Consider the following 27,395-nt stretch of genomic DNA (forward strand, 5'->3'; position numbering starts at 1 on the left):
TAGAATGTATCACTTTAGAAGCTCATAACTTCTTAATTAGTGATTGTACAAATGAAAACATTACCTGAAATTGGTAACTTTCTACAGATTCTACAACATTATTTTTTCTTACAACCTCATCTAACTTTTGCTTTTTCTCAGTTTAAGGCCAGTCCTTCTGCTGTGACTTTCAAACTAACTGGGGAGACAGATGGAATATTTCATATACAACCTGATGGACTTCTGTATCACAGCAGAGCTCTGGACAGGGAAACAAGAGCTGTTCACAAACTTCAGGTAAATTGAGACCAGAAAAAGTCACTGACCAACCTTTCTGAGTGTCTTTGTCCTGGAAGTATCAGGGCACTTTCACCCCCTGCATAGAATCTTGTTAGTTCTCTCCTGACATTAAAAGCATGCTTTGCAAACCTAATTTGTCCATTTTTTACCAAGTGCACAGGGGTATGGCAAAGGTCTCCTGTCCCTTAGGCTTTTTGACCACAGCAACCCAATTTACATTGTCCAGGCCCACAGATACCATTACCTGTTCAAGTATGGCATGCTCCAGCACCTGGATCCAAACCAAGCCAACACTTCTCTGATTTTCACTGGTACTATCTGCCTGTGTCTGTTGTGTGGGCTGTGGATCCGCAAAGAAAGCAGCATTGGTGCTGGAATGGAGCTTCTTTGGACCTTGCAAGAAGCAGAAATAACCAATGGTCAGTTTTCATCTTTGGTATCTGAATATGCAGGAATGATAGACAGCTAATTGTAGGAAAAAAGAGCAACCCCAAAGCTTTCTGTCTGGTAACTTATATTGTTGGATCTGCAGGTCAACCATTAAAATGCCTCTGTAAGAAAGAGGACATGGCATTTCCATAGCCTCAGGTTCAAAGTGTTCACTGACTCTAGCTGTTTAGAAAAAAGTTATGTCGAGTGTCCATCATACCCTACAGCTGAAAAAACAGTCATGATAATCGAGGTTTAACTAATAGGGCCCGTATTTTAGCAGCTCCCAATTTGGGCTTTTATGGGTGTTTTTCTCCCCTACAGTTACCAGGTATTGGTTCTTTGGACACTAATTTCCCTCAGATGACTTTCGTTGTGTGATATTAAGTCCAAATTCACCAAGGTGGTTTCCTTTCCCTTTCTGCCTCAGGTCTCAGCCCTGGATGCTAATGGTGCTACAGTGGAGGGCCCAGTCCCCATCACAATAGAAGTGAAGGATATCAATGACAATCGACCCACGTTTCTCCAGTCAAAATATGAAGGCTCAGTAAGACAGAATTCTCGCCCAGGTAATAGGCAGGAGCCTGGAGGTATAATATTTATGGAAAGATGGAAGTGTATCAGGCAGAAGGAGCAGATTTGTGTGGCAAATAGCTGCAGCTGCCACTCATTAAGCACACCACCTTATTTAAATTTCACAGCAATCCTTTGGGAGTTGTTTTATTATACCTATTGCTCTAGAGCATGGTTTCTCAACCTTGGCTCCATTGACATCTTGGGCCTGATAATAATTTCTTTCTTTTTTTTTTTTGGTCTGGTGCTGTTATATGCACTGTAGGATGTTTAGCAGCATCCCTGACATCTACTCACCAGATGCCAGTAGCAACACCTACTCCTAAGCTGTGACAACAAAGATATCTTCAGACATTGACAAATGTTCCCTGGAGGTGGGGCAAAATCACCCCCAGTTGAGAACTTCTATTCTAGGGTGAGCTTTAGAACACTTTAGAGCTCTATAACACTTTAGAATACTCTGGAAAGGTGAGCTCACTCTCCCATATCCTCCCAGGAATCTCGCATTCACATGGTCATTGTTGGCTTCCATTTCTTTTTCTACTCTTACTTCCAATCCTAAATGTAACTTATCCATTTATTATGCTCCTACCTTTTATTTCCACTAAAGCCCCTCATCAAGGCATGCATGTATGCCACAGACTTTGCTAAAGATTTGAGCAGTTGAAGGAGCATTACATCATAACAATGCACAAAATAAACATGAGTATTAGCCTTAAGACTCTTGGCCATTTCCATCAACTCACTGTGGAGTTTTCCTCTTCTCTACTGAATCTTCTCTCTCATTCTTTAATGCCCACTTCTAATAATTCAGGAAAAGTATTTCTTCCACTTTATAATGTGGAGCAATTTCACTGTCTCTGTCCCTGAAATTTCACACTAAAGACTCTAAAAAAACTGCTAAACAAGAATCTTTCATATCTTCCCCTTTCTCTCTTCATCAATGTAAACTTCTAGAGTAGTGGTTCTCAAACATTTTTGTCTCAGGGCTCTTGTCTTCCCCTAACAAGCAAAATAGAGACAGACTCATAGAGAGCAGGTTGAGAGCTCCTGGAGATGGGAGGTTGTTAGGGTGGTGAGGGTTGAGCAAAAAGGACAAAGGACTCATGGACGTGGACAACAGTGTGGTGATTGCAGGGAGAGGGAGGTATAAGGGGGATAAATGTAATGGAAAAACTACAATAAAAAAATAATTAAAAAATAAAATAAAATACAGCCAGGGACTAAATTTAAAAAAAAAATTATTAAGGACTCCAAAGAACTTTTGGGTAAATCCAGTGGTATTACATGTGGGTTATATCCAGAGGGATGCTGATAAATGTGTAATAGCTGTCTCTCTCCGGGGGAAAGCCCTGCTTGTAGCATTTACTAATTTCTGTGGTAAAAAATTCCTCCCATGGCCAATTTTAAGTTACTAATGGTGTTAATAATTTGCTCATCAAGCTTATGGAAATTCAGCAATTGGCTCCCACAAATTAGCTTGCAGTACATCACTGGTAATATCTACTAATATTTGTCATATTAGAAATGAAAACTGAGAGACTTCAAAATATTTATTAATTAATTTAGAATAACAAACATTTTAATAAAACCTGTATTTTAAAAGACAAAAAGAATTATTAAGAATAATGGCATTGTTTTAATCTTTCCAAATCTCTTTACTATCTGAATTAATTGAAAACAATTGGATTCTCAGGTCTCTTTCTGTACTTGTTTTGTTGCCATATGCTGTTTTGGTAGAAGCTATGGAGAAAAACTTGCCTCACACACATATATAGTTGGAAAATAGAGGAATATTGTTATAGCATTTTCAGATAACTAAGGCTATTCTTTCCTTGATACTATACCTAAACTCTGCAAGTGGTGGTTTCTTAAAGACTGGTTAAAATGTGTAATCTGAAACCACATATATGCCCTCCTACCTTTTTTTGCTACTCCTTTACACTGAAATCCATTGAACTAATGCTTTGAGTGAATTTTTTTACATGTGCATAAGTTTAGGGCCCAATTGACCCTAAAAACAGTCTCAGAGATCCCTAGAGGTCCCTGGACCATACTTTGAGAAACCCCATCATAGGGGAATCAGAATAAAGATTTATTGCCCCACTGATATGAATTATGGCATCTTCCCCATTCTATCTCTGCCTCTTAGAAGGTCAAAGTGGCTATGGTTGGTTTGGATTTCAATTAATATCTTTTTTTTTCTGGGTATGTTTTGTTAAATAGGAAAGCCTTTCATGTATGTCAATGCTACAGACCTGGATGATCCAGCCACTCCCAATGGCCAACTTAGTTATCAGATTATCATGCAGCTTCCCAAGATCAACGATGTCATGTTTTTTCAGATAAACAACAAAACAGGGGCAATATCACTTACCCGTGAAGGTAAGTCAGGTGGTGCCCTCAAAAGACTGAGTCAAAAAAGGGACCTAGGTCTGTGTCAGCTTGAGAGACATGTCCTTTTCTGTTCTACTTTCCATAGGATCTAAGGAATTGGATCCCATTAAGAATCCTTCCTATAATCTGGTGGTCTCAGTGAAGGACATGGGAGGCCAGAGTGAGAATTCCTTCAGTGACAGCGCTCCTGTGGTTATTATGGTGAAGGAGAATATTTGGAAAGCACCAGAACCTGTGGAGGTTGTAGAAAACTCGACTGATCCTTACCCCATCAAAATCACTCAGGTAGTGTCTAAGGAATACCTAGATCCCACTAGATAAATGGCCTCACTTTGTAGAAGCCCACCCTCATAGTCTTCACAGGTACATTTATTATGTACATTTTTACACAGCATAATTATAAAGCAAACTAAATAGATAAAGTCTCTGGCCCCAAGTCTCTGGAGTTTACCATCATGAGTAAACTCTGGGCTTCACCAGATTGGAGATATATATATATATATATATATATATATATATATATATATATATATCGTCGTCGTCGGCAGCCGTCCGTCTCGAGAGACGATGGTGTAGCTTCTTAAGAGTCTATCTGCACCACCGAGAATGGCTGTGCAGTCCGACTCGGGAGTGACACGGTATCTGTCTCCTCCTGTGTTGAATCGACATCTTGCGATGACGCTGGAGTGTCCTCTCCAGTGAAGCTGAAGCTACAGAGCCTGGGCAGGGTGATATGGAGGGTCTGCTGTTGCCCATGCAGCAGACCCCCCCTCTCTTCGCAGCTGAAGGGTCCAAGGGAAAGACGGAGTCAATACAGCTTGGCTTCAGGTGCGCCGCAGGAGTTGCCGGTGTTGACTACAACGTCAAACCGCCTTAGGGACTCCGGCTCCGGATTTTCTGTCAGGGTTTACTCCCTTAGCCTTTCCCCTGAAGAGGTATGCCGCAAGGCAGCGGAGGTTTTTTGGAGTCAGAGTTTTCCTTCTCTGATGTGCCCTGACTGGAAGATCGAACCAGCGACACTTAGCTCGCAGGCCGACGCTCAATCCACTGAGCCAAACCAGCCAAGGGCAAATATATATATATATATATATATATATATATATATATATATATATATATATACATTTTTTTAAAGAGAACTTTGTCCAAGAATCAAGATTCTGAAGGTACAATTGATATTTGTTGTTCCTTGTCAGTAGTCTGGAATATGGCTTCCCTAGAGTGGGTTGTAATATGGTGCACACATCATGTACATGTATTCTTATCCTTGTGGGAAGAATCTCTCTCCAGAAGACTCATCTCATCCTAGGCTCAGGGACACAGACAGGACTGGTCATGAGTTAAGAGTTGAGTAGACAACCTTTACCTTTGGAGATCACCCTCCCCCAACTCCATCTCCTCTGTATGCCTCTCCTCTCCATTCACATGCTCTCACTTCCCACTTCTGTGGCTGGTGCTCTCACCTCCTCCCTTAGCTCCTGTAAACACACTCTGGGCTCCACCCAGATCTGATCTTTTCTGGAAGATCAGAAGGTTCCTTGACATGAAAGCTGTGGGTTAGTGAGAGAGCACTGGATTTGGAAGCAAATGACCAAAACCATGTCCTTGCTCCATTACTTTAATGATTGACCATAGAATAAGTCATTTAACTATTCTGTGCCCCAACCTTTCAACAGTAGAATGGGGACAATAACGCCTATAAGAGTTGTTGTGGAGATTAACTAAGAGATCATGTCTGTGAAAGTAGATAACAGGTATTAATGTTATGAGTGAGTCCCAGTCTGTGGTTCCCCTAAGATTGTTTATTTATTTATTTATTTATTTATAGAGAGAGGGGAAAGGAGAAAGAGAGGGAGAGAAACATCACTGTGTGGTTGCCTCTCACTCGCGCCCCCAAGTGGGGACCTGACGTGCAACCTAGTCATGTGCCCTGACTGGGAATCAAACCAGCGACACTTGGCTCGCAGGCCGACGCTCAATCCACTGAGCCACAGCAGCCAGGGGCCCCCTAAGATTGTTTTAAAATGACACTGTTGTTATTAAGGAACACTGTAATGGTCCATCTCATATCTATTGTATAACCTAAAAGAATTTTTATTTATTGAATGTTGAATTAATGAACTTCACCATTAGGGGGAAAAAAGCATGAAAGCAACAGTTATTCTGCTTTGCCAGCTAAGAAGGTGTGTCAGGACTCACTACCATGACAATTGCAGATCTGTGGCCTTTACTAAAGTCTTCCTATTTATTATTTAGCTCATCCCCATGAGGGTTTGTAAACACTATAAAAATAAAAATAAAAAAGTATGCTTGTTCGCTCTTGGGGCTATCAAGGAAAAGAAATTCTGGGGTGCCACACCTAATACCCAAGCCAGGGGAGAGTGGTTTGGGTGTCTGGAAACCCAAGAAGAAGAGTTGGGAAGGACAGCTCAAGAGAGAAGTCAGACTGAGTTTTTAGCGCAGAAGGAGCACTAGACCCAGGAACATGGTGTTTGGCTTGGACAGAAGGTAGTGCTGAAATAACTAGCATGGGACAGTGGTGCTTCCTTGATACCCTTCCCAAGCTGGTCTGAGAGAATAGTGTGGCAATTTCAAAAGACTGTAGGACTTTGGGCAAATCACTTAAACTTTTTGTGCCCTAGTTTCTTCATATATAGAATGGCAATAATGATAGTCTCTATATCATAGAGCATTTAATGAGGTAATAGACAAATGTGTTCAGAATTGTGTGTGGCATGTACTCAACCCTCAACAAATGTTAGTAATTAGAGTATCAGAGAGGCCAATCTCTGTCTGTAGCAAGTAGACTGGTCTTAGTATTTATTTTATTTATTTTGCCAAGTTGTTTACAGAACAATGCAAGAAGCTGGCAATTATACTTAATCCGTAAAGTCTTTAAGACTAAATATTTAGGGAAGGAATGTGCTTTATTTATGTATCATTTGTCTTACTGAAATAATAGCATGGAGAGGAGTTTAAAGTCTCCTTTGCTCTTGTCTTCATTGGTGAGTTTTTGAAACTCGTCATATATCATGGCTTAGTCCTCAGATAATGGCAGCTACAAAGTAGATTTTGATTCTTAGATTGGTGTTTTATGGATATGAAGCTTCCACAGTCAGACTTCCAAAATAACGACCACACAAACTCTTCAGAGGGTTCACACACACACAAATAAATTGCTTTAGAGAAGAAAAATAACTCATATGTGTTTTTTTGGAGCAACATAACGTAGTAAAAGAGTGGGGAAACGGCTTGTTTTAGGTTGAAAATGAAAAATGTAATTCAGTACTTAAAGGAAACCACAGACATAAAAACAAGGTTGTCAGATGTGTCACACTGAGAACCAGAAATTGTTTATTTCCTTTCCTGTTCTCTGGGTACAGATGTCTCTTGCCTCACAATTTGCTTTGGGCCCTGTAGGTGCGGTGGAATGAGCCAGGTGCACAGTATTCCTTAGTTGAAAAGGAGAAGCTGCCAAGATTCCCATTTTCAATTGACCAGGAAGGAGATATATATGTGACTCAGCCCTTGGACAGAGAAGAAAAGGATTCAGTGAGTAAAACTGGGAGGAGCTTCACAAGTGACAAGACCAAGTCCTGGGTTCACAAAGAGCTGAGAGCAGGAAAGATTTTCCTTAAAAACAGTAAAAAACAAACAAACAAAAAAACCCTAAACTGGGTTCAGACCCCAATACATTATTGCTCTAAAGGACATGATGATATCCCACAAATCCAACCTATTTTTTTTTTCTCATTTCCCAGTTCTGAGTAAATTAGAAATAAGGGGTAAATGAAATAGAATTAAAACAGTCATTTTCTCTGCCTTTTAAAGGCAATGACGGAATCATGTTTTAACTCTGATCCTCCTGTTGTAGTATGTTTTCTATGCAGTTGCAAAGGATGAGCTTGGAAAACCACTTGCATTTCCACTGGAAATTCATGTGAAAGTTAACGACATTAATGATAATCCACCTACGTGTCCACCTACAGCAACTGTGTTTGAGGTCCAGGAGAATGAACCAATTGGTAAGTCATGAGAGCTGTTTAAAGCTGTGTAACTATCTTTCTTATGTTAACTCTGTAATCCGTTTCTCCTCTCTGTCTTGTAAAAGGTGAACAGATAAACTTGATCAGTGATCAGTTGTCCATGTCTAGCACAGTATAGAGGTTGAATGCACCTTTAAACTTGCACAGGTACAGTATTCTGGCTCAATTACTATCTGAGTAGCGTTCTTAACTTGGAGCTTTTATACTACCGTCACCACTACTACCACTAAAACTGCCCCTGCTATTACTGTTACCACTATTACTACTACCACCCTTACTACTAGCACTAACACCATAACCACTTACATTACTATCCTGTGTGCATATATAAGATTATCTCATTTGCAGTGTTTTTACTTAGATTCTTATTTGCCCTCTAGCAAATTCAGTCACAGATAAAATTTCATCAAATTTGCTAAAAAGTTTTAATCAGCATTTACACCTAAGGTCACATACCCTGCAATAAGTAAGTACAACAAATGGAAATTGACTTTTGACCCTTGTTGCTCCCTCTCTAGGAAGCTGATAATAATAGTTCAGGAGGCTGGTCGATGAAGCACAAGTCCTATCTGTTGTTTGCCCTTTTGTTTCTGACTTGCTTTGTTCTCTCATGATAGCTTTAGTTTTAAACACGGACAGCTACTATGAGAACATTATGATTTCTGGGAGTCTTATGACTTCCCTGGATTTGGGGAAACTCTTTGTCTATCACTCCTTGGAGCCCATTGGTTGAACAGGCTGGTTTTTCTTTTTCTTTTTTAAATTTTTTAAATCCCCATCCAAAGATATGTTTAGAGAGAGGAAGAGGGAGAGAAGGACACATAAACACAAGCACACACAGAGAAACATCAATCAGTTGCCTCCCATATGCTTCCTGATCGGGGATTGAACCCACAACCTAGGTATGTACTCTGACAGGAGATCGAACCTGCAACCCTCTAGTGAACAGGACAATGCTCCAACCAACCAAGCCACCCAGCCAGAGCTGGCTAGCATTTCTTAAAATGTTTTTGTCTGTTGTTTCTTGTAAGTTTCAGAGATTTTACAAGGTTAGGAGGTCTTATGACTACCATGCCTAGGGCTTTGCTGCCCTTCCGGGCAGATCCTCAGATGCCTATGGACCTCCTCATTATTGTTTTTCTTCATCTCTCTATTCTTGCTACACACTTTTGACACAGTGGTTGCTGTCCTGGTGGCCTAGTTGGTACTGCTTGCATGGCTTGCTTGCTGAATCTTAGATTTTTACTTCTTGCTGTCAGGAGTCATACATGGGCTACCTGTTGTCAGTGTGTTTTGCTTATGTCCTCTCTTTTTCATTTATTTCAATTTGTACTACAACAGGAAGTATTAAATGACAACTTAAGGATTTTAATTAATTATAAAGGAGAATCTTCTAACAGGGGCAGTTCTGTAACAATGGAATGTGTAACAATAGTCAAGAAATACTTTTTGGAAGTTTGGGATGGTCTGTGATGCTGCGTGAAGGCAGAAGACCCTTGAAGACCTTTCCCGATGGAGCCTTTACATAAGGCCTAACATTTAGCATATTAGTTGTCTATTGTTTTGCAACAAATAGCCCCCAAAATTAGCAGCTTAAAACAACAAGCATGTATTACCTCACAGTTTCTGTGAGTTAGAAATGGGCCATGAATTCTTATAAATCAGCACAGATTTAGTCTGTTCTATATATGTAGGCTAAAAAAGATATAAAATGATGTCCCTGCCCTTTGGAGGGCTTACTATGTAGCTCAATAAAATACTAAATACCAACATTGATTTTAGAATCTGATTTGCCACTAACTCCTGTGTGTTCATACAGGAGTTTAGACTTTCATAAAAGCACCACCTCTCTGCAGTATTTTTGAGTGCCCCAAGGATCAATTTGAGATGCCACTTGTTCCTGGCCTTTGTCATTTAGAAACATGGCACTCCTTTCACTTCTGACTCATCCACAGAATACCATACTCGCACTGAGTGGCACCCTCTACTGGAATTTCCCTGGTCACTTATGTCACAGCCTCACTGAGCCTGACAGGAAGGATTTCCCATGCAGTGAGAGAGGCGCAGTGCCCTCTGGGTTATGCTCACTCGTTTGGGAAAAAAAGTCCAAAGCAGGGCTGCTCCAACACCAAAGGACCCCAGAATTTAGTAAGAAACTCTTTCATTCCAGCACGCAGGTCCTTTTTTTTTTTTAAAGGGCAGATGCCTGCCACCAACGTGACTTGGTTGTGATGGAGTCAAAATAGCAGCTGTACTAAATACATCTTTTCCTCCACTCTATTGCTCACGGTGCCCCTTCCTCAGCCCATGAGCCACGTCTACGTAGGTCCAACTCCATTATAGACATGCAGAGGAAGTCCCCCCACACACACACACACAATGAAAATCCTCCATTGATATAGGAGAGGGGGTAAAGCCTGGCTCCACAAATAGGCTATATTCATGTTTTAGTCCTGCGGTGGGATTGTGGCTGCATGCAGAGAAACCCACAATTCCCATTTCACAAAGCATGAGGATCCAGAACCTATCAGACCTCACCCAGAGCTGGGTGAAGTACAGAGTCATAGCCTCCAACTCTGGGAACTCCCTGGACTGAAACACTCACAGGAATAAATACTGAGGGCCATAACCTACAGCGAGGCAGAGAGGGTGCATACCTGCTCTTTGCCCTGTATTATCTTTGGGGTGGAGTCAGCCTCTGCAATTGTTCTGTACAGTTGCTGAGAAGTGACCCACGGTAGGCCTTTCTTTAGTTACACAACTTGCCTTGTATATTAGTGTCCAAGGGTGGTTGTGACAAAGTACCACAAAGTCAGTAGCTTAAAACATTAGAAATTTATTCTCTCACAGTTCTGGAGGCTAGAGTCTAACATCAGGGTACCACTAGGGGAGCATTCTTCCCTGCCTCTTCTGGCTTCTGGTGGCTCCTGGCATTCCTGGGCTGCCTGTGGCAGCAGAACTCTAGTCTCTGTCTCCTTCGTCACATGGCCGCCTCCTCTATGTGTGTGTGTCTTTGTGTCTTCTTATAAAAACAGTAATCGCTAGATTTTGGGCCCACTCTAAGTTTTAATCTCAAGATCCTTAACTAATTACATCTGCAAAGATGCTATTTCCAGATATGGTCACACTGAAGTTCTGAGTGAACCTACATTTTTGTGGGACATTATTTATTACAGGCTGAATTTTGATCTCCTCCCCCAAATTCATATGGTAAAGTCCTAATGCCCAGTAACTCAAAAGGTGACTATTATTTAGAGGTTGGGTCTTTAAAGAAATAAAATTAAAATGGTGTCATTAGTGTGGATCTTAATCCAATATGCATTAATGTTGGAATTCTTAAGTCTTGGAGACATGAGTTCCATAGATTCTGGTTAATATAAGACATCAAACAGGAGAATATATATACATACATACACATACATACACATACATATACACACACTAAGGAATAATTTATTTTTAAAAATATTTTTTTTTAAGTTTATTTATTTTTAGAGAGAGGGGAAGGGAGAAAGAGAGGGAGAGAAACACCAATGTGTGATTGCCTTTCTTGTGCCCCTAACTGGGGACCTGGCCCGCAACCCAGGCATGTGTCCTGACTGGGAATGGAACCGGTGACCCTTTGGTTCACAGGCCAGCACGCAATCAACTGAGCCACACCAGCCAGGGCATAATTTAGTATTTTACTGAGCTAGAACATAAGCACCCCAAAAGGCAGAGGCATTATTTTATACCTCTTTTATCCTATATTTGTATAGAATAGACTTGATACAGCATTCTGAATCCATCATTAATACAGTGTTCTTCTAAGAAGAGAAAATCTAACACAGACATGTAGAGGAATAACCATGCGAAGATATATGGATCTGACAGCTATGCACAAGTCAAGGAGAGAGGTCTCAGAAGAAACCAACTTTGCTGACACCTTGATCTCAGAACAGTAGCTTCCAGAAACTGCGAGAAAATAAATATCTGTTGTTTGAGCTGCCCGGTCTGTGGTATTGTGTGACAGTGACCATACCAAACTAATACACTACTCAACACACTATACCATGGAGAGGGTGAGAAGAACCAGAATAAATCTAAGAACTGTAGTCAGCTATTTAAAGTTATTTTCAAAGCTTTTTAGGAACCTGCTTATTGAGTAGGACCATTTTAAGTAACTTAAACAGAGCTCGTAATTGATAAATTTCCTTCTTTCCTTCTTCACAGGTAACAACATTGGGACTCTTATTGCACATGATATGGATGAAGCAAGCACTGTCAACAGTGCTTTGGGATACAGAATTGTGGATCAAATTCCAAAGTATCCCAGAGACGGACTCTTCACGGTCAACACCTACACGGGGGTGTTCCAGTTAGCCAAACAATCCTTGAAGAAGCAAGACTCCCCTCAGTACAACTTGACAATAGAGGTGTCCGACAAAGGTTAGTATCACATTCGCTGTCAAGAATGAAAATACTTGTTTTCCTTGTAGTTGTGATTTGATAGACTGTTCTAATGCCTGGATATATTACAGAAGGATGCTTCCTATGTGAAACACACATGCCGCACAGAGGCAGCTGGTCCAAGTGACAGCTCAGGCAACATTATTGTGTTGGTCCCAGGCCTCCAAGAAGCAGATGCCAAGAGGGGATTAAAAGTACAAGGATTTTATTAGGGGAAATGCCTATGAGAAAAAAATAGAGAGAGATACAGAGAAAGCTGGGAGAACCATCAGACTATAATATGAGCCTGACCCCAAGCGAACGAGACAGGGAAGGAAGGCTGGTGAGAATATCATAGACTACTGAGCAGTCAAAGAAAAGTTTGGCAAGGTCATTGGGGAGTCCAAAATCAGATGCCGAAGAGTCCATGATAGTCAAGAATGGGCCTACCTTAGCATGCCTGCCTTCTGCAGTCACTGGCTGGGGTCAGCCATGGGAAGCAGGGTCTCAGAGCAAATGTGGTGATGGATTTCAGAGTGCAGCAGTAGGGCTGTCATCATTAAATATCTCTGTTGCTGGACATTGGCAAGGTACGTTGTCATGGCCACCATACTCATTAACAAAAAATTTAATTGCATTTCCCAATTCTTCCTTTTGGACTCAAAGGATTCTACCATATGAAAGTGGAGGAAAACGCATCTTTTGGGATGTTCTGTCTTCTCCTTTTAGTGTCTAGTTGGCCATTTGACACTATCAGAAGACATTTTCCCCTATTTCTTATACAATTCCAAAGCAAGTGGTTATTTTTGTTGAGTCACAAGACACTTTGAGAATCTGATGAAATCTAGGCATTCTCAAACAAATACACTCATTCTCAAACAAAAATGCACAGACACAGAAAGTAGCTGTATTCAGAGATATGTTTATTTCAGGGACATGCACACTCCCAAGTTAAGAATCTTTCTTTGAGTTAGAACTGAATCTTAGATTAACAAATAATTCAATAAGTGTTTTGCTAGCAGTGCTAGGAGACACAGATTATATAGGTATGCTGAAGAAAAGGACATCATTTCATACTGTGCTTCACATTTTTTTCTTTTATGCAGATGTTGATATACTGAAGACAACTGAGGTTTAACAGGCCCCTAATGCAGAATGTTTTAAACTTAGTAATTTGGCAAATATTAGAGGGCCTAATATTTGAATGGCATTATGTTAAGAGGTATAACAAAAGTGATTATGAATATAATAAATCTTGATAAATTAATCATCTCACACCAATAGCCATCCATTCTTACATCAAAGAGTTAATGAGCACTTACCTTGTTTGAGGCACCATAAGTATTGAGGATACATCTGTGAATAAGACCCATTGTCTGTCCTCAAGGAGCACTCATGACAGGGGATATGGACATGTGAATAAATAAATTTTAAGAAACATGTACAAGTTTGCATGTGAAGGAAAATGAATGGCTCAGTGGAGGGAGAAAAAGGATAAGGCTTTCCGGAAAAGGTAAAAGAAATCCCATGTACAAATGCAAGGGGATTTGAAGTAATTTAAGGTTGTAAGAGCATAATGTCGGAATCAGACTACATATTGTCTATGTACATGAATACATCTACAGAAAATTTGGGCCAGGTGATAAAATATATTTACACATAAATATATATGTGTGTTTGTTGATAGAATTAAACACTCAAGTGTACACTACAGAAAATTAGAGACTAGGCTGTAATAGTTTTACATAAAATCAAGGAGGGCTTATAACCCTGGAGGCCTCTTGCTAGCCCCAATGAGATGTGTGCAAAGCAGGGAGCCAATGAGTGCAGGACCTGAGACTCCTCAATCTTTAGTCATTCCTGTTGTCTGCAAATGTTCTGGGGACTAGCCCCAGCTTTAATCAACATTCATTTATTTATATTTTAATTATAACTAGAGTACAGGCCCAGGGCATTGAGCAGGAGCTCTGGAGTAAAACTGCCTGAGTATATTCCTTAGGATGCCAGCAGGAAATAGAGACAACCCCTCAGAAGGAATAACCAAAAAGTTTAAAGAAGGAATTATTTGTAAGGGTTGTGGGCAACCAACAGGCAGTGTAAAGCACCTTAAGGCATGAAGGGATGAGGGAGGGGAGCATTCCTGGAAGAGGCAAGCCCTGTGCCTGTGACTATACATGAGGCTGCTGACAATGGGGAACTCCGCCAGCCCTTTCACCTTTAGCCCACTTCCTGCCAGTCCTCCTATTGGCAGAACCCAGGTGTTACCCAAAGGGCCAGAACACCCACTGATGCAGTTCATAAGGTGGGTCTCCCAGACACAGAGCAGGGAGGAGTGTGAGATGTACAGGTAGAGGACAAAGGAGCACATGGATTTCAATTCTGGCTCTGTCACTAATTAGTTGTGTGACCTTAGTCAAATTACCTAACTTCTCTATCCCTTGGCTTTCTCATTTGTGAAATAAATGAGAATGATAATAGAATCTACATCATGAAGTTAGTATGAAGATAAAATAAGTAATGAAAGTAAAGCAGTTAATATAGTGCCTGGTTCCTAGGGAGTGCTCCAATTTGTATTATGTCAAGAACCTCAGCTGTTTTGTTATATAAATTTTATGCATAAGTTAAGGGAGGCACAGAAGCCCTGAGTGACACAATCAAGTTCTCACACGTCTGATACGTGGCAGAGGCAGAATTTGAACAGTGGGATTCCAAAGCCCAGATTTTTAATCTTTATATGATACAGTATGTCATGGTTATTACAACAGAATGATGGTGATCGCAACAAAGAACCTGTTGTGTTGTTCCTTATTCTCGATATTTCCCTAGGCACCCCATTCCCACCCACACTCCATGCTTATCTTGGACCCAGGTTGAAACTGCTGTGTCTGACTAGGTCTTTGAATTAGCAAACCCATCCTTCAAAGCCAGTGTCATTTCCCCAAGGTTTCATGAGCCACCTCTGTCCCTCTCTTGCCTCCAGCAAGCTAGGTAGTCAGGCCTTTTGATGGGGACTAATTAAACCACTTCTTCCCACAGTTGGAGGAAAGAGAGCAGGCACCCTAACACTTCCAAGCATGGGGAACAGAGAAGATGGAGGACAGGAAGTACTAGGATATTCAGAGAAGGAAAGAGCCGGCTGGGATGCTCAGGGAAGGTTTTCTGGAAGGATAGTTTTGCTCTGGGCGTTGAAGGCTACATGACTTCGACTAGTTAGAAAAAAGAGGCTGCTTCACAGAAAATGAACAGTCTTGCTCAAGAACAAACTTTACCCTAGAGGGGGCAGGTAGAGGGAATTGGAAAGCCCAAGGGAACTTCTTTCAAGACTTTCTTCAGCCTCTGTGTGGTAACCTGCACCCATAAGCAGACAATCCCGTTTCCACATAAATTGCATGTCAATAGCAAAATAGTGACTATGGCTGTCACTTCACTTGCCCATGTTTTCCTTATAGGTTTCTAATTTTAATGCATGATTTTTCAGTGAAAAATTTTTGTGATATGACTTTGATTTTCAGATTTCAAGACCCTCTGTCATGTGCAAATCAATGTTATTGACATCAATGACCAGATCCCCATCTTTGAAAAATCAGATGTAAGTAGTTACTTGTTTTTTTCCTCTTCTTTGTTCATATTACTTGATCCCTACTTCTGCTATAAAGACACAGGCAGACATCAGTTAGGTAAAATGCCAGACTTCACACGTAGCCTTAGTTAATACATTGGTAACAAACCCAGACACCTTCTTAAGTGATTCTTAAGGGAACAATAACATTCACTATTATAGTATCTGGAAATGTCTGTTTATGAATTTCTGTCAACGGCTCCTTTATTCCAAGGGTTGCTTAAAAGCTGCAACCATAATCTTTATCAAACTGAAAAAAGTTGAATGGCTACTTGCAGTTTGTCATTATATATTTTGTGGGGAGTCGGCAATAAATGGACTAATGTGAGGTTTCAAACAACCATTTTTAGTAAAAAGTTTAATATTTGCAATATTTGTGTAAGAGAAGAGGAGAATAAAAAAACTAACCTCTGGCTTAAGCCAAAGAAAAATGTACTCAAGACATTTGAAAGAATTAGGAACACTGGGCAGAAAAAGCAGGAGAGAAAGGATCGGTTGTGGACATCAAGAAAACTGTTTACTTATTGTCAAAGTGGACTTTAAACTTGGTGTTAGTTTTATGACTGCTCCCCTTAAAAGGGATGTCTATTTATTCGGGAGCAGAGAGAAGCCCATTTGACTAGTTTGTTTGAAGCCAGTTATGAGGTAGCCCAGAGCCCAGTGATGATGTTCATAAAGCAAAAGAGGGACAAGACTGTGACAAAGAAGGGGAACTGGTTTGTGAGAGGGTTCAGGGCAGTAAGAGGTGAGACTGAACATAACTTGCATGTGTAACAGGCAGTGAGGCAAACCAAGCAGGAGATAGAACCATTTGCTTCTCAGCTGCTGTGTTCCCTTCCTTGTATTGTGAGTTTTTTGTATTACCTCCATAGACAGTGGTTTTGAATTGAAAGTGAGAATCCAGCTTTGGGAGTTTCAGAGTTTGGAAGTGCAAACTGGGCTTGAGAGAATGAGCCTGCTGCTTCACTGCTGTGGTCTTCTCCCAGACCCTGGCTATTTTCATCTTTAAAATCGTGGTGCCCAGAGAGATGATCTGAGGGATTTTCAGTGGAGGAAGGAGAGGCAGTCTAGGCCAGTGAATGAGAGCATGGGCTTTGGAGTTAGATAAACATGGGTTCTGTGTCATCTTGGGTGAGTTTTACCTCTCCATTCCTTTCTCCTCTGTGAAATGGAGATGATGATATAGCTATGTAGTAGGGCTTGTTGCTTATCTTTATTGAGTATTTACTATGTGCCAGGCAACAGGGGCTTTACACACATTATCTCTCAATCCTCAAAGCAAACATGAAGTAGTTCTATTATTATTATCTCCATTAGACAGAAGATGAAACTGAGACTGAAAGATGTTTGATAACTTGCGTCAAGTCACACTGCTAATAAGTGGCAAGCCTAGGATTCATACCAAGGCTGTTTGGCTCCAAAGTTCAGCTTCTTAACCACTACTCCTTGGTTGATTATGGGCTAGTTAAAATAATGTTTGTAGAGTACCTGCCACATTCTAAGTACTCAATATATAGTATTTATTTATATAATTACTAATATAATTATTACAGTTATTAAATGTATTGGATGTTGGAAGAGGAATCTGTTTTAGAATCCTACCTGCAGGTCTTTGAGACATTGTGTTTCTTGGTAAAATGGATATCAGTCTATGAGTAAGACTGATGTCAAAATCAACTGCAACATATTTATCAATAGGAAAAACATGCTTGGTGAGTATTAATGTAAACTATGACTTAGTCCATTCTGAAGCTAAAGAGATAAGTTAGTCCTTTGGCAATTATTCTTGATGACAATGCACATTCTCATTGTTTCCTTCCTCCGTTTCCTTCTTAGTATGGAAACCTAACTCTTTCTGAAGACACAGCCATTGGGTCCACCATCTTAACCATCCAGGCCATGGATGCTGATGAGCCTTTTACTGGAAGTTCTAAAATCCTGTATCGAATTACACAAGGAGATGATGAGGGGCAACTGGGGGTTGACACAGATCCCCACACCAATGCTGGATATGTCATAATTAAAAAGGTAAATGGCCCTTTAATGGGATTTGTCTTTTTCATGGATTAATTTACTTATGACCATGCAAGGACCTATAAACAGAGGTGATGTATTAGCAGTGACCTGTCAGACATGGCAATGGATTCCTGGAGTACTCTTAGTCACTCCTATCCTTCTGAAAGACAAAAGACCAGGAATCTAGTTCTTAATCTGTCATTAAGTGACCAAGTAAGCTTTGTGGAGGGGGTGAGGATTGCCATTTAAAATACATAAAATACAGAATAAACAGTTTTTAGTATATGCCTGTCCCATGTAATATTTGGGACATACTTATGTAACTGAATGCAGGTCCTGCTGCCTGCAGCTTCAAAAGCCAATACTTGAGAGACAGGTGCTAATGTAAAAGGAAGAGGTTTACTCAGATGCCAACCACCTGGAAGATGGGGGACTCATATCTCAAAGCCCATCTTCCTGGGGAGATGGGGGACTCTTGTCTCAATGTCCATTTCAACATCTCAGTGCAGGCAGAGGTTTTTATAAGGAAGGAGAGGGAAAGAACATAGAAATCAAGGGGAGGAGAATAGAAAAGCTGTCTACATGCAGATGAGTACAGTCCATTCTGATAAGGCAAGCGATGGTCTGGTGTGTGTCATCCTGGTTTAGTCACCTGGCTTCATGTCATCCGGCTTTATGTCATCCTGGCTCCATGGTTAAAAGTCAGCAAATCTCCCAGAGCTGGGATGCCTGAAGGTCAGAGTCTGTATCTTTTGAAGTTAGTTCCTAGGATTCTTACATAAGCATATTGTTTATCTGCAAGCTACATATTAGTCAGGGCCAGCATTTACGGAAACAATGTCAAAAGAATGATGGGTTATAATTCCTCACTGTTACTTTTATACTAAAAAATTATTTGTTGTTTATCTGAAATTCAAATTTAACGAAGTGTTTTATGTTTTCATTTGCTAAGTCTGGGTGGGTGGGTGTGCTTAGCACTTTCCTTCTCCCTTTGCAAATGTAGGGTGTTAGAGTGGATGAACCCTATAAGCCATTTAGGCTGTAGACCTTTTATTCTAAAGTGCCAGCCATAGACTCTTTAAAAGCGACTGGAAATTGATAGATATCCTTTCAAGGTTTAAAAGACAAGTTTATCCTTTTATCCCTTCTTCTCTGTCCACCCCTTACTTTCATCTTTTATGGTATTGCTAAGCCCACTGGCTCTTACTTTGTCTCTCCCTCTGTAAGGACTAGGCACACTGGAGCCAAAATCTTACATACCATAGTAACTCCTTCCTTGTACAGGATCTTTCCATTCCTCCCCTAATCTGCTCTGATCCCCCACTGTGTACACCTAAATCTTGACTGTTTTCTCTGTGGCTGCCTCATCTATGCTTTAGAGCATATACTGTAAATGGTTTACCAGATGACTCAATAGGAAGCAGCACTCAATGTCATCCAACATATTTAGAATTAAAAGTGGTCAGAGTTATAGCAAAAGAGACTCTGCAAGCATACCTGAAGGCTGGAGGTTTGCAGTGTAGTGGACTGGAGGCTGCAGCGGAAAAAAAAAAAGGCTTTTGAGAAAAGGTTTTGTTTTGTTTTATCCTCACCCGAGGGTATTTTTTTCTTGCTTTTAGAGAGATAGACAGACAGATAGAGACAAAGACGCATCAATGTGAGAGAAACATCGATTGGTTGCTTTCTTCTACGAGCGCCCACCAAGGATCAAACCCATGACCTTTTGATCTGAGAGATGACACTCCAACCAACTGAGCCAGACTGGCCAGGGCTTGAGAAAAGTTTTGAACCAGAATAAAAGAAAACTGAATTAAAAATAAAACAATAATTTCACAGAAATGGATAGAAACAAGCCCCAGGGCCATGTCAGAATTCAGATCCCATTATTACCTCTGACCACAAACTGCACTGGGTTTTAGCAGGAGGTTTATGTGTGGACCAACTCAAATCGTTAGCACTCTGTGTCAGTCTGACACTTGGAAAAGGTGCCGTTACAACCTACCCTTTGGCTCACACCATAGAGGAAAGCATAAAGGAAAGGGCATTTTTCAGAGTTTGCAGCAGGTGCTCCAGACAGCATAGCTCGTATCCTCCCCCAGGACCAGAGCTCTCTAGGGATCTATGAGAAGATGGAGGCCTGTCCATCTCATATGAACAATTCCCATTTTTTTTTCATGGTGGCTTGTTGTGAACCAACTTAGGTTATTTGACATTTGTGGCTAATGGGCACCTTTAGGGGGATGTTGGTAACCCCAGTGATTTGTGGTAGATGAGAACTCCAAGTATCTTCCCACACAACTTTGAGGGGGTACATTACAATACAGCAGGACTTGGTCCAAAATCTTTGTCACACTGTTATTTTGTTTGTGGTTGTATTTCAAGTGTCTGGCACTTGGTAGAGGTTTAATAAATATTGGTTGACTAAATAATTGAATTTTATTAATTATTACAATTGTTAACAAGCAGGTCCCCCAAAATAAAATTAAAAAAAACAGCAAAAACCAATCATCCAGCTTGTACTTTAGGCTAGTGAAGTCCTGCTGTCTGTCCCTCAGGCACTGTGGAAACAGCATTCTAGTGAAAGAATTCGTCTGATCATGGAAAGTTGATCCTAGACAGAACAGGTGTCCTGGAACTCTGGAGTGTGTAAGCTGCTGGGCTAGCCAGATGCTTACACTCATGTTGATGTGATGACCAAGAGATATACTATGTTTACCAAACTGCATGTCTTGAATACCACTAATATCACAAAATCTCTTTGTAAGATCCCTTTGCTGATTAACAAACTTTCTAGTGTTGCTTGAGATAGGACTAACTCAAGGCCTATGGTGTGGATCTCTAATTAGGATCTTTCAAATGCAAAGCAACAACCACCCCTGAAGTGTGGATTAGGATACACAAACTGTCCCTAGGATATATGTATTTACTATGACAGACATATGTATTTATATTGCTTTTGGTGTTTTAAATAAATTAGACACTATAATGTTGTTTCTTGTGTATAACTTAGGCTTACTTCTAATTCCCTACCCTTGATTCTGAACCAGCACATTAATCGTTTTAAGTGTTTAAACTATATTTTTTTAATTGTGGGGGAAAAAAACATAACATGAAATCTACCCTCTTAAATTTTATAGTGTACAGTGCAATATTGTTAACTCTATGGACCTTGTTGTATATCAGATCTCTAGAACTGTTTTATCTTGCGTAAATAAAACTCTATACCCTTTGAACAAGCTGTTCACTGGTATGCTGGCCCTGTGGTTTCCTGGGTGGTGTAGGTCAAGGTCAGCCCCTACCTATATTTTGCCCTGTGGCCACCCTGCCTGAGCTATAAAGCAATCTGAGATGGCTGCTACTTGTGTTGGGCTTGGAGATTCCCAGATGAAACCAAACTGTGAATCTAGGCTGGCTGCTGCTAGTGCTGTCAGTTCCAGCTGTTCCGTGTTTGAAAGGATTTAGGAAGTTGTGGAGCAGCAGCCAAGACCAGCCATTCATATGGAAAAGCAGCTTGGGTGGGCCCATAAATTGGGTAGGGTGGATTCTCTGGGGATCTCCAAGGCAGGTCAAACAGTGTTAGCCAGGCTGATGGAGTCTCAGATATGGCACCAACTTGCTGCCTCTGTGGGGGCAGGGTTTAGAAAAGGGACAATGGCCTCTTCTCACCTTGATGCCAGTTCTTCAGTTTCTCCTTGTATGCCACTGGCCGGAGGGAGTCTGTGTAGGTGAGTCTGTGTGTGTGTTCTTTAAGGGGAACTGCTTGGGGCTCCAGCAGTTTCTTCCATCGACTTAATCCCTCCTGGTTTTTGCAGCCAGAAGTTATTGGGGATTTATCTTCCTGGCACTGGAACCCTGGGCTGGGGAGTCTGGTCTGGGACTGGGACTCCTCGCTCCTGAGATATCCGTCCCAAATTTTTATTCACTACACATGGGTGAGGGACCCGCCTGTTCCGCATCTGTGCCCCTCCTGCCAGTCTGAATAGATGTGTTTTTTAAAATTCCATAGTTATCAGACTTCCATTCAACTCAATTTATGACAGTTCTGAGAGATGGTTATTCTATATTTTAGCTGTAATTTTGATGTGGTTGTGTGAAGAGATGAGCCATGTCTACCTATGCCACCATCTTGACCAGAAGTCCTATTTTTTTTCTTTTTAAAAACATTTTTTTTATAATGGCCACCTGAACAGGTATGGGTTTGATTTGCATTTCCCTGATGATTAGTGCTGTGGAGCATTTTTTTTTTAATACACCTGTTGGCTAGTTGTATGTCTTCTTTGGAAAAATGTCTATTGAGGTCCTTTGCCAATTTTTAAATCAGGTTATTTGTTTTTTGCTATTAATTGTAGGAGTTTCTTCTGTATTTTGTATATTAACCCCTTATCAAATGTATGGTTTGCAAATATTTTTCCCGTTCTGTAGGTTTGTCTTTTAACACTGCTGATTCCTTCCTTTGTTGTGCTTTTTAGTTTGATATAGTCCCACTGTTGTATTTTTTTTTTTTTTTTGCTTTTGGTATCATATCCAGAAACTAAGTGTCTTAAACACACATCTATCAGCAACTGTTCATCTAAATTACAAATGTGCTAATTGTGGGTAAAATTTACTGAAAAACCCATACCCCAGCTGTAAGTTGTTTTAGTTTATGAAGCACTTCTGCATATGCTCCCATTTACTTTTCACACTGGTTATGAAGGACGCAGAAATAAATCCCAGGGGAGCTGAGGTTCAGGCCCACAGCAAGATATAGTTAGGTCCCCCAGTGAAGGCAGAGCTGGGATCTTGACCCCAAACTTCTGTCTTTTCTTAGGAAATGATTTCTGTTGAGGCCAGGTGTTGTCCTCCCTTGCTCTGTGACCTTGATCAAATGACGGAATTTCTCAGGTCTCAGTTTTCTGATCTGTAAAAATGGGTAAAATAGTAGCACCTTCTTCATAAGGATGTTGGAGGGTTAAATGCAAAAATACACATATTGGTCTTAACATAGCACCCAGTAGATAGTAAACTTAGGTGTTCAGTATTATCTTAACTCTGGTTAATTAGAACTAGGGCAGAAGCCAGGATTCTACCTGTGGAGAAGTGTGCTTTCCCCTCTTGCCAAGGGCACAAAACTTGCTGAATCCAATAGTCAAATGCTACCCACTGGGGATTGCTGACTCAGCCCCTCCTAGGAAGGATCTGGAAATGGGAAATGAGTAATTTTAACAAGCCTCCTGCAAAGGGAAGAAGAAAACACTTGTTGTTGTCTCCTTTACTCTTGTACTACTCCCACATGACACTTCTGACACCTGCTGTGTGGGTTTTCCACACATCAAGCAATTCTCTAATACCAGCTTGATGCACTATAATTCAGGTCAATTCTGATACTCTCTATGTGCAGATAGCACACACTCCAGAAGTTAAGGGCTCAGTTCCACAAGACTGCCCCTACTTTTAGAAGCCAGTTGCAAATCCCAGCCTGTCACCTATACTTTCTGTCCAACTGGTTATAAATCAGAGGTTCCTATGACTCCCTCCTCAAGTTCCATCATTTGCTTGAATAGCTCATGAAACTCAGACACACTAACATTTACTAGTTTCTTCTATGTTAAAGGATATGATAAAGGATACAGGTGAACAGCCAGATAAAGAGATACAAAGGAGGTCTGCAATGGTCCTGAGAGCAGGAGCTTCTGTCCCTACAGGGTTGGGTTTACCACTCTCCCAGCACTTGGATGTGTTCACTAACCTTGAAGCTCTCTGAACCCCATACTTGTGGGATTTTTATTGAGGCTTCACCATTAGACAGGATTGATTATTAACTCAATCTCTAGTTTATCTTCCTTTCCCTGGAGGGGATGGTGTGATGGGGCTGAAAGTTCCAAGCTTGGTCTTTCTGGTGACCAGCCCCCATCTAGGAGCTCAGCAAGAGTTGCCTTGTTAGAACAAAAGACATTCCTATTACTTAGTAAATTCCAAGGGATTTAGAAGCTGTCTCGGGAACTGAGACCAAATATTAGAACAACAGATGCTCTTAGTGTTCTTATCACTTAGGAAATTACAAGGGTTTTGGGAACTTCTGTGCCAGGGACTAGGGGCAGAGACCAATATATGTGTTTTCTATTATTTCACATGTCCCAAGTGACGCTTAGGATTAAACAAGTTTTAGAAAAGCTGTCCTACTCAATATTGACTGCCACCCAAAGCTCTGGGCTGGTGTGTGGTAGATGATGATGCTCTTGAGGTCAAGCAGTTGTCAGGAGCAGAAAGACTGTTCCTTTGAGGCTTTCCAGCTCATCAACAACTCTCCTGGGACTCCCTTTCTTGATATTCAGGGTTTTGTTTTAGCTTTAGTTTCTTAAAGTGCAAATTTTGCTAGTACTCCCTTATAAATGGTCATATTGAATTCTCAGTACATGACCTAATTTTATACCAGCCAGTGTCATCTGGAAAACTAATGCATACACTTTTCTCATCACCAATTATTGGTAAATTAAATGTTAAATATCCCAAATTAAATGTTAAATATCCCCCACTGCAACTTCTCTCCCTCAGCACTTAGCACTTTTATCTCTGCCATCAGGCTGAATCTAAGTAACTAGGGTTGGCCTTTCAAGCAACTGTGTGCAGAAGAGGAACTGTGGTATGAACATATTTTTTCAGCTTCTTTCATGGCTGTTCTCCAGGAGGGATCTGAGGCCACCCCAAGAGTCATGATGGGTCTCTTGGCTTTGAAGGCACAACCCTATATTATGAAAGATGATACACATGGTTTGACAAGTCTTGTCCTTGATTAAGCTCTGCTGATTATCATGAACTAATTTAGTATCTTTCCTTTCTAATTTTTTCACTGGAAGATTTGGCTCAGGTTTTTTCCTGGTGAGAAAGCTAAGCAGACTGATCAATGGCAGGCTGCTCTCTTTTTCGTTTGTTCTCCCCTTCAATAAACGTTTAAGGGGAGCTGACACCTTTCCTAACTGATCTCCTGTCTGGGTCTGGGTCACCTCAAATCCATCACTCACATGGCTGCTGCCAGAGTTATCTTTCTAGAACATTAATCTGACCTTGTCAGTCTTGTTCTTAACACCTCTCTCGGCTCCTGAAGTATAAAGTCCCAGCTCTTTAGGCTGAAGTACATGGTCTTTTCCACTACCTCTTTCTACTCTCAGCCTCACATGTTCTGTCCTGGTAACACAGGCTGCTTCCCATTTGCAGATATACTGTCTCATTTCTTTATCCCTCCCTTCTGGGGGCACAGTGATGGGATGGGAGAGCCACAGGGAGGAGACTTAGGACCTGTTTGGTGGTGAGGAGATGTGCATCCTCTGCCTGAGCACACAGACAACTAACTGTGCTGCCTGCCTGAGCCTGGGTGTGGCTGGACCAGCAAGGAACAGAGAACCTGTCCTTCGTCCTTATCGTGGGCTTGTTTGAGGGGCTGCTGTCTTTCTGTTCCATCTTCCAAGAGTTCTCAATGTGATGCCTCTACAGATGAGGAGTGGGTCTCTGGGAGTCAGAAGCTCTATTCTGTCCCTCGCCCCCCAGATGAGGATCCCTATCAGACCACATGGTAGTGATCAATAGGACACTGGGTGCTAATCTCTGTGAACAAGCTCTCTTTTTACATCTCAGCTGTCTTACATTTTGTATCCTTTATATTCTGTCAAGTGCCTCTTACTTACTATTTCAAATGACTTTGTATTTTCATAAATAATGCTTTCTCTTCCATATGAGCAATCTTTCTATTGAACTAGAAATTGAGTTGTGATGTTGAGTGTGTGTGTGTTTTCATAGAGAGGGTTCTCCGCAAAGTAGAGATCTTCTCTGGAGTCTTTCCCTCTGGAGCCCTCAAGGGCTCCTGAAGGACCAACACCTTCTCCTCTTTATGGTTCTTGCCTGCTATGGGTACTGCATGCAAGGAAGAGATCAAAACCGGTGATGAATATAACACAATTCCTCCTCTCAGAGAGCTTCTGGTAAGTAAGAATCTAAAACAGATAATGAAACAATTAGAACCCCAGGACAGGTACTATGAGATAGCAGAGGATGTGGAGCTCATCCATTTGGGGATGGAGGTTGAGGATCAGGGAAGCCTGTCTGGGGAGACAGCATTGAGCCAGCTTCTGACTCAGGGGAAGAAAATTTTTTTCAGATGTTAAGGAAGGACAGGCTCAGTTCATGCAATCATGTGTCGAACGCTCCATGACTTTTTCTCTTCACAAATGGGTATTACCATTTCTGTTTAACCAATGGTATAAGTAGATATAAACTAAAGGTAAGGAACTGACAGCTCTCCAAGAGGTCCTGGGTCCTCCAGGCATGGAAGACTGAACAAAATAGTGCAATTTCCACAATCTATAATGTACCTTTTGGGCTCTGGTTTGGTTCCTTCATCTTTTTGAGTTCCTGGGTACCACTGAGACTCCGGCAAATCTACATAATCCTCTCCCTAGAAAAAAGTTCACATATGCACATATTTAGATTTTGGTTTCTAGGGGGTTTTCCCCATAGAATTCTGGACTCTGTGCTTTGAGGGAGACCTTAAATGTCCCACAGAGCCAATTGCTTAAATGATATTTAAGTCCTTTCTATGCTAGCCTGTCACGTGCTGTTTAATCCCATTCTTGAAAAACTACCAGAGTTGAGAACCTATTAATTTTGAAGCAGCTCTTTCTTTCTTTTTTTTATTTTTTATTTTTATTTTATTAAATTTTTAGGGGTAACATTATAGGTTTTAGGTGTATGCAACTCTTTCTTTCTTGAGTAGTCCTTTCTGTTAAATTCTTCCTCACACTAAACCAAAATTGGTTTCTTGATTTTTCATTTCTGGCTCTGTCAGGAATGACCTGGAACAAGAGCAGGTCAGCTATCTTTTTGATCCTCTCTTCTAACCTCTCTCGCCCTCCATGAGTTTAAGGAGTTTTATTTTGGGGTTTGGATCCTGAGGTTTCTGGAAAATCATTCTCCATATACTGTGGAAAATCTTTATCTAAGCATTTCCCACACTGTCTCCTGGGAACGCTCTTGAGCGAATCAGTAAGTTTCTGCTGAATGAATGAATGAATGAATGAATGAATGCACTGTCCCAGGGTTAAGTAAATTTGAGTAGTGCTGCAATGATTTGCTCTTCTAGGAGAGTCTAAATGCATATTAGCACATTAAAAGCTCTGATAAATCCTGCAGCACAGACCCTTTCATGGATCTGTTATCATTCTGAGCAGTAGGTGTTTGCTGGCACTGACTCGAGAACTGCCGCTCTGTAAGAGTTTTTAAAGAAGCATAGGAAATGACTATTTCAAAGGAGCTAGTCATCTTAAAATTAATTTTCTCTGTTTTTTTTCCCCACACAGCGTCTTGATTTTGAAACAGCAGCCGTTCACAACATTGTGTTCCAAGCGGAAAATCCTGAGCCTCTGGTGTCTGGTGTACAATACAACGCCAGCTCTTTTGCTACATTCACTCTTTTCGTGACAAATGTGAATGAAGTGCCTCAATTTTCCCAACATGTGTTTCAAGCAAAAGTCAGTGAAGATGTGCCTGTCGGCACTAAAGTGGGCAACGTGACTGCCAAGGATCCGGAAGGTCTGGACGTAAGGTAGAGAGCAGGACGGGGCAATCCTAGCTGTGCT

At 41.0% G+C, this 27,395-nt stretch overlaps 1 protein-coding gene across 1 annotated transcript in view; it reads left to right on the forward strand.

Annotated features, from left to right (window-relative positions):
• Positions 1–27,395, forward strand: part of CDH17 (cadherin 17) — a 73,690-nt gene that overhangs the window by 31,624 nt on the left and 14,671 nt on the right. The window contains exons 4-13 of the mRNA XM_090283563.1: positions 142–276; positions 1,139–1,277; positions 3,508–3,666; positions 3,764–3,963; positions 7,099–7,230; positions 7,553–7,703; positions 11,937–12,152; positions 15,665–15,741; positions 17,608–17,799; positions 27,117–27,361. Of these exons, the coding sequence (XP_090139689.1) occupies positions 142–276; positions 1,139–1,277; positions 3,508–3,666; positions 3,764–3,963; positions 7,099–7,230; positions 7,553–7,703; positions 11,937–12,152; positions 15,665–15,741; positions 17,608–17,799; positions 27,117–27,361 (1,646 nt within the window). The remainder of the gene's footprint in view (positions 1–141; positions 277–1,138; positions 1,278–3,507; positions 3,667–3,763; positions 3,964–7,098; positions 7,231–7,552; positions 7,704–11,936; positions 12,153–15,664; positions 15,742–17,607; positions 17,800–27,116; positions 27,362–27,395) is intronic.

The sequence above is a fragment of the Furipterus horrens genome, unplaced genomic scaffold (assembly GCF_987537825.1).
Source record: "Furipterus horrens unplaced genomic scaffold, mFurHor1.1.pri manual_scaffold_7, whole genome shotgun sequence".
Taxonomy (NCBI): domain Eukaryota; kingdom Metazoa; phylum Chordata; class Mammalia; order Chiroptera; family Furipteridae; genus Furipterus; species Furipterus horrens.